General features: G+C 39.8%; 1 protein-coding gene across 9 annotated transcripts in view; it reads left to right on the top strand.

The window, feature by feature from the left end:
• epb41l4a (erythrocyte membrane protein band 4.1 like 4A) overlaps positions 1–12,697 on the top strand; it is a 237,866-nt gene that overhangs the window by 154,016 nt on the left and 71,153 nt on the right. For all 9 annotated transcript variants that reach the window (XM_072281061.1, XM_072281063.1, XM_072281068.1 and 6 more), the window contains 2 exons: positions 1,378–1,466; positions 1,554–1,617. In XM_072281061.1, the coding sequence (XP_072137162.1) occupies positions 1,378–1,466; positions 1,554–1,617 (153 nt within the window). The remainder of the gene's footprint in view (positions 1–1,377; positions 1,467–1,553; positions 1,618–12,697) is intronic.

Below are 12,697 nucleotides of genomic sequence, written 5' to 3'. Positions count from 1 at the left end.
TGATGTAATGAGACCAGCTTGTTCATTACCATACTTAATTGGTTAAAATAATGTAATATATCAATAATGTAATAAGGAATTTAAGAGAATAAATTTAGGTTAGTCCAGTGGCATAGTGATATTGACGTGCCAGCAACCCGGGTTCAATTTTGCTGCTGTCTGTAAGGATTTTGTACATTCTCCCCATGACTCTGTGTTCTCCTCTGGATGCTCCTGTTTCCTGCTTCATTCCAAAGGTGAACTGATTAGTAGGCTAATTGGTCACAAGGGTGTAATCGGACAGCAAGAGTTTGTGTGCTAGAAGGGCCTGGTACTGTGCTGTATCTCTAGATAAATATAATGTAAAATATTTTATATGCAGTGATTGGTCAAAGTACTTAGTTCTTTTTTTGGGTGTTACAGACCAGCAGTGCTTATCCTTGTGAAGATCCTATTGAGCCAGCAACTTAAACTTCTTCCATCTTCTGGTGAAAATATTTCCCTAGAACTATTTAGAGAGGTATTACCCAAAGTTGGACCAGGTGATGATGGAGAAACTCTGACAACTTTTGTGCAACTTGGCAGAGATCTTGAAGATGGTCTTGTTTTCATAGGCCTGCATTTCTTGTCATTCTTCACAGTAGAAACTAAGGATATAGGGGATGATGACAGAGTAATCTAGGGCTACAACTGCAATGGACTTTATAGATAGTGTGCTTTGCAGCAATGATACTGAAAGAAATGAATGTTCAAGATGGTAGGTGGCCTACAAATCAGATGGACTCATTTTCCTTGGATAGTGCTGTGTTTCCTTATTAGAACTGCACTCTTCTAGGTATGTGGAGAGTCATTGTCCTCCTGATTTGTGCCTTCTAGAATACAGAAAGACAGAAGGTGAATCCATATGACCATGGCTGATCCTTTATCTCAATACTTTATGTCCACTCACTTCTTGTATTCTTTGATACCTTTTTTGTTTTGAAAATGGTCTGTCTCCCGTAAATAGATTGTGTCTTGCCCTTTATAGTCTTCTTTGGTAGAGAATTCCACAGGGTCACCACATTCTGAATGAAGAAATGTCTCCTCACCTTAGTCCTAAATATCTTATCTTGTATCCCGAGACTATGACTCCTGGATATAGAACTTAGGCAAGCAGTAACATGCTTTCTGCATTCAGCCTGAAAAGCTCTGTAATTTTTTTTCTCTCTGTTTCAATGAGTTTCCTCTCCTTGTTCTAAATTCTAAATGTATTTGATAAAGGTTACATATTAATGTTGATAATTGAAAAATCACACAATTTAAAACAGTAATAGGAAATTAGGTATTTAACAAAAATAACATATATAATATGAATATTTTAAGTAATATCTGCAAATGAAACTTCTGATTAAATTTCAGGGAGAAAACCAAACTGAATATTTTTTAGGTTTAACACCAGTTGGAGTTGTTGTCTACAAGAATAAAATACAAGTTGGGAAATATTTCTGGTAGGTGGTCTACAACATGAATTCAGTATTGTTTTCTATCATCAATGATTGTCATTTTAAGTTAAAAGGCTCTCTGTTTGCTAACAGGCCAAGAATTACCAAGGTGAACTTCAGAGAAACCCAGTTTGAGCTAAGAGTGCTGGGAAAAGATGTAAGTTTCACACAGTCATCATTCTTCTACTTCCCTTGACATCACTTAACATCTCCATAAGTTAATCATTTATAATTTTAATTTATTGTTTTGTGCCATTGAATAAGAGCAGAGTTAATATTTTCTAAGAATATCACAGAAACCGATAAGTTCAATCCTGTGAGTCTATATCAGTGTAAATGTTCCACTGAGCTCCCTCCTGTCGTGCTGAACTAAATCTCTCACCATAATCTCATATTCCCTTCCCTCTTGAATTTTGGTTTGGAAGTAATCAGCTATCTTTAGGTCTTGAATGTATTCCAAATGAAAATAAAATATGTGGTTTAATAGTGTGTCTGCTCCTAGTGGTACATTCAGTTTGAATTGCCCATTTAGTCATGTTAAAGGTAAATTTTCAATACATTCTCACAGTAGGACTTTAGTCCATAGTGTCACATTTCTGTCCACTTAAACTAACAGATGTGAAGTTAGCCTAGGTTAGATCATCAGTTGTTCCTGTATGTGTGACTCTTTGTTACAAAATCTGATTGGGGAATATAATCCTAACTCGTGTAAATGCATATATTAGACCATACCTATTGCTCAACTGTGGGTCAAATCATTTCTCGTGGAGACAGAGAAATCCGGAACAACTCAAAAAATTATTTATAAAGGTAATTTTGTGCAGGTCTATTGCTTCTGGGACAATTCACTCAACTGAATAGATTTTATTGTACTTCAGAGGATGGTAGGCATCAGTGTTGTATGGTTATATCATATTGTGTGGAATGGCAAAATTTATTGAAGATATCAAGGGGACAGGAGAGGTTCTGGAGGATTGGAGGGTTGCAGATATTGTTCCCGTATTCAAAAAAGTGGGCAGAGATAGCCCAGGAAATTATAGACCAGTGAGTCTTAATTCAGTAGTTGGTAAGTTGATGGTAAAGATCCTGAGAGGCAGGATTTATGAACATTTAGTGAGGCATAATATGATCAGGAATAGTCAGCATGGCTTTGTCAAAGGCAGGCCGTGTCTTACCTGCCTGATTGAATTTTTTGAGGATGTGACTAAACACATTGATGAAGGTAGAGCAGTAGATGTAGTGTATATGGATTTCAGCAAGGCATTTGATAAGGCATGGGATCCAAGGGGAAATTGTTCTGTGGATCCAGAACTGGCTCGCACACAGAAGGCAAAGAGTGGTTGTAGATGGGTCATATTCTGAATCGAGTTAGTGACCAGTGGTGTTTCTCAGGGATCTGTTCTGGGACCCCTTCTCTTTGTGATTTTTATAAATGACCTGGATGAGGAAGTGGAGGGATGGGTTAGTAAGTTTGCTGATGACACAAAGGTTGGGGGTGTTGTGGATAGTGTGGAGGGCTGTCAGAGGTTACAGCGGGATATCGATAGGATGCAAAACTTGGCTGAGAGGTGGCAGATGGAGTTCAACCCAGATAAGTGGGTTCATTTTGTGAGGTCAAATATGATGGCAGAATACAGTATTAATGGTAGGACTCTTGGCAGTGTGTAGGATCAGAGGGATCTTGGGGTCCGAGTCCGTAGGACACTAAAAGTTGCTATGCAGGTTGACTGTGTGTTTAAGGTGGCATACGACGCACTGGCCGTCATCAAACGTGGGACTGAGTTCAAGAGCCGAGAGGTGATGTTACAGCTTATATAGGACCCTAGTCGACCCAACTTAGAGTACTGTGCTCTGTTCTGGTCACCTCACTACAGGAAGGATGTGGAAACTATAGAAAGGGTGCAGAGAAGATTTACAATGATGTTGCCTGGATTGGGGAGCATGCCTTATGAGAATAGGTTGAGCAAACTCAGACTTTGCTCCTTGGAGTGTCGGAGGATGAGAGGTGACCTGATAGAGGTGTATAAGATGATGAGAGGCATTGATCGTGTGGATAGTCAGAGGCTTTTCCTCAGGGCTGAAATAAATAACATGAGGGGGCACAGTTTTAAGGTGCTTGGAAGTAGGTACAGAGGAGATATCAGGGGTAAGTTTTTTACACAGAATGTGGTGAGTGTGTGGAATGGGCAGCTGGCAGCAGTGTTGGAGGCAGATATGATAGGGTCTTTTAGGAGACTCTTGGATAGGTACATGGAGCTTAGAAAAATAGAGGGCCATGAATAACCTGAGATAATTTCTAAAGTTCGGCACAGCATTGTGGGCCGATCGGGCCTGTATTGTGCTGTAAGTTTTCCATGTTTCTATATACCTTTTCATGTGTATTTCATTGCTATCTGGAGAGGACAAATATCAGAGTTGTATTGCACATGCATAAACAGAATCAGAATTATGTTTACTATCACCAGCATATGTTTTTGTGGCAGCAGTACATTACAATACATAATAAAAACTGAATTACAGTGATATATATATCACTCACTGTAATTCAGTTTTTATAGTATGTTTGTGTGTGTGTGTATGTATGTGTGCATGTGTGTATGTGTGTGTGTATATATATATATATATATATATATATATATATATATATATATATATATATAGTTAAATTAAATAAGTAGTGCAAAAAAAGGTGTTCATGGCTTCAATATCCATTCAGAAATCTGCTGGCAGAGAGGAAGAAGCTGTTCCTGAAAGGTTGAGTGCGTGTCTTCAGGCTCTTGTCCCTCCTTCCTGATGGTAACAATGAGAAGAGGGCATGTCGTGGATGATAGGGGTCCTTAACAATGGATGCCACATTTTTAAGGCATCACTCCTTGAAGATATCCTGGATCCTACAGTGGCTAGTGCCCATGATGGAGCTGTCCAAGTTCAAACTTTCTGCAGCTTCTTTTGATCCTGTGCAGTAACACTCCCCACCTCATACCAGATGATGATGCAGAATAAGGGTAAATAGAGGCTACTATGACTCCTTTAAACTTGAATAGCTGTCATTTTTACCAGTGATTCTAGCAAACTGTATCTGCTTAGCAGCGTCTGTTCCCTTTTCAACAGATGACTAATAGAATTCAGAATTTATTTAAATCTTATATTCATCCCGTAACGTTAGGGAGTAAAAATCTTTGCATTATGACTCTGTTGCAATGTATGGACACGTGAATTTAAAAGTCTGTCTTGTAGAAAAATAAACATTCCATATGAATATAACTATATCAGGTATGTATGGTAATGGAAATGAAGATTCCAACTACAATATATTGTAAAATCCTGAAAAGGCTGTATTTTTTCCAACTGAAAGTTATTTTTATTGTATTTAGTACTCAGCAATGTTTTTAATGTGAATGCATTTCAGGACAGCACAGATGTGTAGTGGTTAGCATAATGCTTTAAAGCACCAATTATCAGAGTTCTATTCCACTGCTGTCTGTAAGGAGTTTGTATGGTCTCCCTGTGACCACGTATTTCCTCCTGGTGCTACGGTTTTCTGCCACATTCCAAACTGACAGGTTAGGATTAATAAGATGTGGGCATGCTATGTTGGTGCTGGAAACATGGTAACAGTTGCGTGCTGTCCCCAGCACATCCTTGGATTGTGTTAATCATTGACACAAATGGCGCATTTCACTATATGTTTTAATATGTGACAAATAAAGCCAACCTCTTTTTTCAATTATCTTATGACAACTAGCACTCAAATATATGTTACACTTTATCAATATTGAAACAGAATCTCACTCCACCATGGTCAAATTGCCAAAACGTTATGAACTAAAATAAAAATAAAGGTCACAGTGACACCTTTGGATGAATTATCCTTATAAATGACCTTAACAGTTGGTTCCCATTTATGTTGCTTTATATACTGTATGATATACCTGAGCACACAATTACATCAGATTTAGAACATAGAGGGAGGAGACACTTGGCTTAAACGTGCCAACATTGTTGCTTCCCTTGAATAACCTCCTGTCTTTCATTACTGAAATCCATCAGTATAATCCTGTCTTCTTCTTTTTCATATCCAAATACCTCTTAAATGCTATTGTTCTCAATCACTCCATTTGATAGTGAGTTCCAAGAACAGCAGTGGTCCCAGTACTGATTCTTTTGGATTGCTATTGCACACCGCCTTCCATTTTCTTTATTTCCCACTGCTGTTTTTGTCTTGAAGTCATCTATCTTTCTTCTAGGTTTTCTAGTTGTTGTCTATTCTGAATTTATTCATTAGTATTTTTTGGTTTGTTTTACCAGATTATATTTTCTGCATTACCATTGTCAATTCCCTGTTACCTCTAATTCACTAAGGTTGTTGAAACATGCTTTACTATTTTGAAATTCAACCTGAATGTCCTTTATTATATGTCCAAAGATGTTTTTCTATCTTTTCCTTTCAGTATGGATTCCCAACGTTCATGTTAAAATGACAGGTCTATAATTCCAGGATGTGTTATACTTCCCTCTTTTAAATATATAGCATTAGTCCCTTGGCACTACACTTCTTTTTCTAGATAAATATTAAATATGTGAAATTATGTCTGCTGTCCTTTTAAATTTTAAGGATGGAATTCATCCAGACTGGGGATTCCTGTCTTAGAATTGATTAGTTTATTTAATCTATCCCATTTTTCTATCTTAATTGCATGTAACATTATTTAACTCATCATCCCAATGTTATTCCCATTAGTTTTATCTCTCTGATAAATGCCAGAGCAAAACAATAATCTAATATTTCTGCCAAATCCCTGTCACTCTGCCTAGTTGAGACTTCTATGTACTGATTAAGGAAACTTTCCTGAACATATTTAACAAACTCTTTCCCATCCAGCCCTCTTACAGTATGGAAGTCTCAGTCAATATGTGAAAAGTTAAAATCACCTACTATCACAGGCTTATATTCCTTGCAATGGTCTGTGATCTCTCTACAAATTTGCTTTTCTAAATCCCACAGACTGTTGGGTGTTCTATAATATAATCCCATTAATGTGGTCATACCTTTCTTATTCCTCAGTTCTACCCATAAAGCCTCATTAGATAAGCTCTCTAATTTGTCCTGACTGAGCACAGCCATGAAATTTTCCCTGACTACTACCACCATCCCTTCCTCTTTAATCCCTCCTGTTCTATCACACCGAAAACAATGGAACCCCAGAACACTGAACTCTGGTCCTGCCTTTCCTGCAACCATATCTCACTAATGGCTACAATGTCATAATTCTACATGCTAACTCATGCCTTGAGCTCATCCACCTTTCCAACAATACTCTTTGTGCTGAAATATCAGAATCCGAATTAGGTTTATTATCACCGGATTAGAAGTGTAGAAAACCTACAGCACAATACAGGCCCTTCGGCCCACAATGCTGTGCCGAACATGTACTTACTTTAGAAATTGCCTCGGGTTACCCATAGCCCTCTATTTTTTCTAAGCTCCATGTGCCTATCCAGGAGCCTCTTAAAAGACCCTATTGTATCTGCCACCACCACCACCATCGCCGGCAGCCCATACCACACATTCACCACTCTCTATGTAAAAAAAAACCCTGATATCTCGTCTGTACCTAATTCCAAGCTCCTTAAAACTGTGTCCTCTCCTAATTTCATTCTTAAGCCTGCTAGCCTTGTAATTTTCTAGATCTCTATCATTACCTAGTTTTTTCAACCTTTCATAAGCTTTTCTTCTTGACTGGATTTTCAACTACCTTTGTACACCACGGTTCCTGTACCTTACCATCCTTTCCTTGTCTCATTGGAACGTACCTGTGCAGAACGCCATGCAAATATCCCCTGAACATTTGCCACATTTCTGCCGTACATTTCCCTGAGAACTTCTGTTCCCAATTTATGTTTCCAAGTTCCTGCCTGATAGCTTCATATTTCCCCTTACTCCAATTTCCTAACAATTTCCAGAACATCCTATTTCCTAATGTCTATATGCTCAAGCTTTTTAATCTGCTATAAGTCACTCCTACAATCGCCAAGATTCTTTTCTATAGTGAATACTGAAGCAAAGTAATCATTAAGTACCTCTGCTACCTCCTCCAGTTCCATACTCGCTTTTCTACTGTCACACTTGATTACTCCTAATGTCTCACTTCTTATCCTCTTGCTCTTCACATACTTGTAGAATGCTTGGAGGGTCTTCTTAATCCTGCTTGCCAAGGCCTTCTCATGGCCCCTTGTGGCTCTCCTAGTTTCATTCGTAAGCTTCTTCCTGCTAACTTTATAATCTTATAGATTTCTATCATTACCTACTGCTTTGAACCTTTTGTAAGCTTTTCTTTTCTTCTTGACTAGACTTTCAACTGCCTTTGTACACCACGGTTCCTGTACCCTACCATCCTTTCCCTGTCTCATTGGAACGTACCTGTACAGAATGCCACGCAAATATCCCCTGAATATTTGCCACATTTCTACCATACGTTCCCCTGAGAATATCTGTTCCTAATTTATGCTTCCAAGTTCCTGCCTCATAGCTTCATATTTCCCCTTACTCAAATTAAACACTTTCCCAACTTGTCTGTTCTTATCCTTCTCCAATGCTATTGTAAAGGAGATAGAATTATGATCACTATCTCCTAAATGCTCGCCCTCTGAGAGACCTGACCAGGTGCATTTCCCAATACCAGATCAAGTACAGCCAGTCAGAAAACCTTCCTGAACACACCTAACAAACCCCTCATTCAAGGGAGATGCCAATCAATATTGGGGAAATTAAAATCCCCCATCACGACAACTCTGTTATTACTGCACTGTTCCAGAGACTGTCTCCCTATCTGCTCCTCAATGTCCCTTTTACTATTGGGTGGTCCATAAAAAACCCAGTAGAGTTATTGACCTTCCTGTTTTTACTTCTACCCACAGAGACTCAGTAGACAATCCCTCCATGACTTCCTCCTTTTCTGCAGCCGTGTCACTATCTCTGATCAGCAGTGTCACTCCCCCACCTCATTTGCCTCCCTCCCTGTCCTTTCTGAAACATCTAAAGCCTGGCACTCTAAGTAGCCATTCCTGCCCCTGAGCCATCCATGTCTCTGTAATGGCCACAATGTCATAGCGCCAAGTACTGATCCACACAGTAAGCACATCTACTTTGTTCATGATGCTTCTTGCATTAAAATAGACATATCTCAAACCATCAGTCTGAGCGCATCCCTTCTCTATCACCTGCCTATCCTCCCTCTCACACTGCCTACAAGCTTTCTCTATTTGTGAGCTAACCGTCCCTTCCTCCATCTCTTCAGTTCGGTTCCCACCCCCCAGTAATTCTAGTTTAAACTGTCCCCAATAGCCTCAGCAAACCTCCCTGCCAGGATATTGGTCCCTTTCGGATTCAAGTACAACCCGTCCTTTTTTTTTTACAATCACGTCTACCCCAAAAGAGGTCCCAATGATTCAAAAATCTGAATCCCTGCCCCTTGCTCCAATTCCTCAGCTATGCATTTATCCTCCAGCTCACTCTATTTCTGTACTCACTGTCGCATGGCACAGGCAGTAATCCCGAGACTACTACCTTTGCGGTCCAACTTCTCAGTTTCTTTCCTAACTCCCTGTCGTCTGTTTTCAAGATCTCCTCCCTTTTCCTACCTATGTCGTTGGTACCAACATGTACCACGACCTCTGGCTATTCACCTTCCCACTTCAGGATATCATGCATTGTGTTGTGAAATTTGTTAACTTAGCAGCAGCAGTTCAATGCAATACATAATATAGAAGCAGAAGAGGAAAAAAAATTATAAATAAGTAAATCAATTACAGTATACGTATATTGAGTGGATTAAAAATCATGCAAAAAAACAGATATAGGGAGGTAGTGTTCACAGATTCAATGCCCATTTAGGAATTGGAGAGCAGAGGGGAAGAAGCTGTTCCTGAATCGCTGAGCGTGTGCCTTCAGGCTTCTATACCTCCTACCTGATGGTAACAGTGAGAAAAGGGCATGCCCTAGGTGCTGGAGATCCTTAATCATGGACGCTGCCTTTCTCAGACACTGCTCCCTGAAGATGTCCTGGGTATTTTGTAGGCTAGTACCCAAGATGGAGCTGACAAATTTACAACCCTCTGCAGCTTCTTTCGGTCCTGTGCAGTAGTACCCCCCCCCCCCACCCGCCATACCAGACAGTGATTCAGCCTGTCAGAATACTCTCCATGGTACATCTATAGAAGTTTTTGAGTGTATTTGTTCACATGGCAAATCTCTTCAAACTCCTAATGAAGTATAGTCGCTGCTTTGCATTCTTTATAACTGCATCGATATGTTGGGACCAGGTTAGGTCCTCAGAGCCTTGACACCCAGGAACTTGAAGCTGCTCACTCTCTCCACTTCTGATCTGTCTATGAGGATTGGTATGTGTTCTTTCGTCTTACCCTTCCAGAAGTCCACATCAGCTCTTTCGTCTTACTGACATTGAGTGCCAGGTTGTTGCTGTGACGCCACTCCACTAGTTGGCATATCTCACGCCCTCTTGTCACCACCTGAGATTCTACCAACAATGGTTGTATTGTCAGCAAATTTATAGATGGTATTTGAGCTATGCCTAGCCACACTGTCATGGGTATATAGAGAGTAGGGCAGTGGGCTAAGCACACACCCCTGAGGTGTGCCAGTGTTGATCGTCAGCAAGGATCGTTGATCTGTTGTGGCGATAGGCAAATTGCAATGGGTCCAGGTACTTGCTGAGGCAGGAGTTCAGTCTAGTCATGACCAACCTTAAAGCATTTCATCACTGTAGATGTGAATGCTACTGGCGATAGTCATTAAGACAGGGGAAAGCCACAGTCTCTGGTAATGAGTTAGGTTCTGTGTCTCAGACAAAGACGAGAAGAGGTGAGCTGTATTGATAGGAGATTCAGGGTTAGGAGGTCAGAAGAGAGATTCTGTAGATGGGAACAAGATTCCTGGATGGTTTGTTGCCATATGCTCATCTCATAACATTAGTCCCACCATACTCAACCTTTTGATTGCTGACCTCAGCTTAACAACATCTTTCTCCACAACCATTCCATCCATCTGTTCTGGTGCTCTGATTCCCATCCCCTGCAACTCTAATGTAAATACCCTCTCCCCCGTGCAACACTAGCAAACCTTTCCACTAGGATATTAGTCCCCCTCCAGTTCAGGTGCAAGCCATTCTTTCTGTATGGGTCCCACCATCCCTGGAAGAGGGTCCAATGATGTAAGAGTCTGAAACCTTCCCTCCTGCATGTGTTAAATGGAATGATTTTCCTACTTCTGGCCTCACTTGCATGTGGTGTGGGTTAGCAATCTAGGCTCACAACCTTGGGGGCCCTGTCCTTTAACTTAGCACCTAACTCCCTGAACTCACTTTGCAGGACATCATGGCATTGGGACTGACATGGGCCATGACCTCTGGTTGCTCACTCCCCCACTTAAGACTGCTGTCAACTTGATCAAAGATGTGCCTGACCCTGGCACCCGGGAGGCAACAAACCATCTGGGAATCTAGTTCCTGCCTACAGAATCACCTTTCTGCCCTCCTAACCCTTGAATCTCCTATCACTACAGCTCACCTCATCTCCTCTTCTTCTGAGCCATAGAACCAGACTCAGTACCAGAGACTGTGGCTTTCCTCTGCTGGGTCATCTCCCCACTCCCAAACGGTATCCAAAGTGGTTTACCTCTTGTTGAAGGGAACAGCCAAGGGGTATACGCTGTTCTGGTTGCTTATCCCCTATCCCCTTGTCTCCTCCTGGCAGGCACCAAGTTACCTGTGTCTAGCACCCTGGGCGTAAGGACCTCCCTGAATGTCCTGTTTATCATCCCCTCAGCCTCTGGAATGATCCGAAGTCCATCCTGTTCCAACTCCAACTCCTTAACATGGTCTATTAAATAATATAGATATTTTTGCTTTTTGCTTGGCATGCTTCTGAAACTTCCCTCTTATTTTTTTTAAAAACATTTATCTAAAGAGAGAAAAAGTCTAGGGCGCCACATGAAAGCACTAGGGGAGCCAATTCAGGAAAGTGCAGATTAGCTATTGCAGGTGATGTACAGTAAGATTAATGGGCAAAGATAATTAATTGGTTAGGAAGAATTTTAGAAGAAAATTTGTAACTCAGAAGGGTATTAGGTTAAAGAGTGAATGAAATGATAATTTGGAATCTGCAGAGGCATTGAATATGAGAAACAAAAAATACTTCTTGCCACTTTAATGTTGATAAATTTGCCTAATTTTAGCTCTACATACTACAACTGTCTTAAAAGTTTCTTGTTCAAATTCTATAATTTATTAATTGGGAAAATTGTTTGTGCACTGGTAAGCTAACCAGTGCACAAATAGATGAGAAAAAATGCAGCATTGTTCTTCATGTTTCTCCTGTCAGACAAAAATGTTAATTCAGAGCTCTGATTTATAGTACAGGCCTCAAATGTACCCTGGGGCCACCGACTCCCTTGCATTGTTCTTTGACTTTGAATAATAAACACAGCTATTTGACTGGAAAGATAAAGCAGCTTTAATTAATTTTCCCTTGAAGTTCATAAAACATCACAGGGCAGATAAAGACCTTGTCATGAAGCCACTGTATATGAGTAGGTGATCAATCAATCTGCTGACAGTATTCAACGTGGAAAGCCTGCAGTCATTTTGGGTTATCATTTTTGAGATAGGCTTTCAGTGAACTTTGCTATTAATACATTCAATGAATCTGAAAGACCTGGAGATCAATGCATATACAGTACACCAAATACATTGTTGTGGGAATATGCTTGTTACATTTTATCATTCAGAAACCATATTTTAGAATGCATGTCAAATAATGTAATAATTTCAGAGGAGAAACAAACAACTGCAAACAGAAATGCTGAAGATTTAAAGCAAATTATTTCTCAACTGACGAAATTAATTTTTACCCAGTAAAATGATTATAATATATGATTAGCTTTAAAATAGTTTATATATATCTTATGAATGATTGTCTGTGAGTTAAGTTTGTTTCATGTGTACAAATTCATTGTAATAACCCTGGCATTAGTTCTTGAGCTTATTTTTCTATTCAGCAATGAGATTGCATATTTCAGTTCAGAACACCACTATAGCAAAAACTTAGTTGTGCCAAATATTTCCTTATTCAAAATGAGCAAAATACAACTACTCTTCAAGCACAAAGTCAAAGTAAATCTATTATCAAAGTATACATAAGTTATCATATACTACCTTTAG

This window comes from Mobula birostris, chromosome 17 (genome assembly GCF_030028105.1).
Source record: "Mobula birostris isolate sMobBir1 chromosome 17, sMobBir1.hap1, whole genome shotgun sequence".
Classification (NCBI taxonomy): Eukaryota; Metazoa; Chordata; class Chondrichthyes; order Myliobatiformes; family Myliobatidae; genus Mobula; species Mobula birostris.
This window is presented reverse-complemented; position numbering and strand designations above follow the sequence as displayed.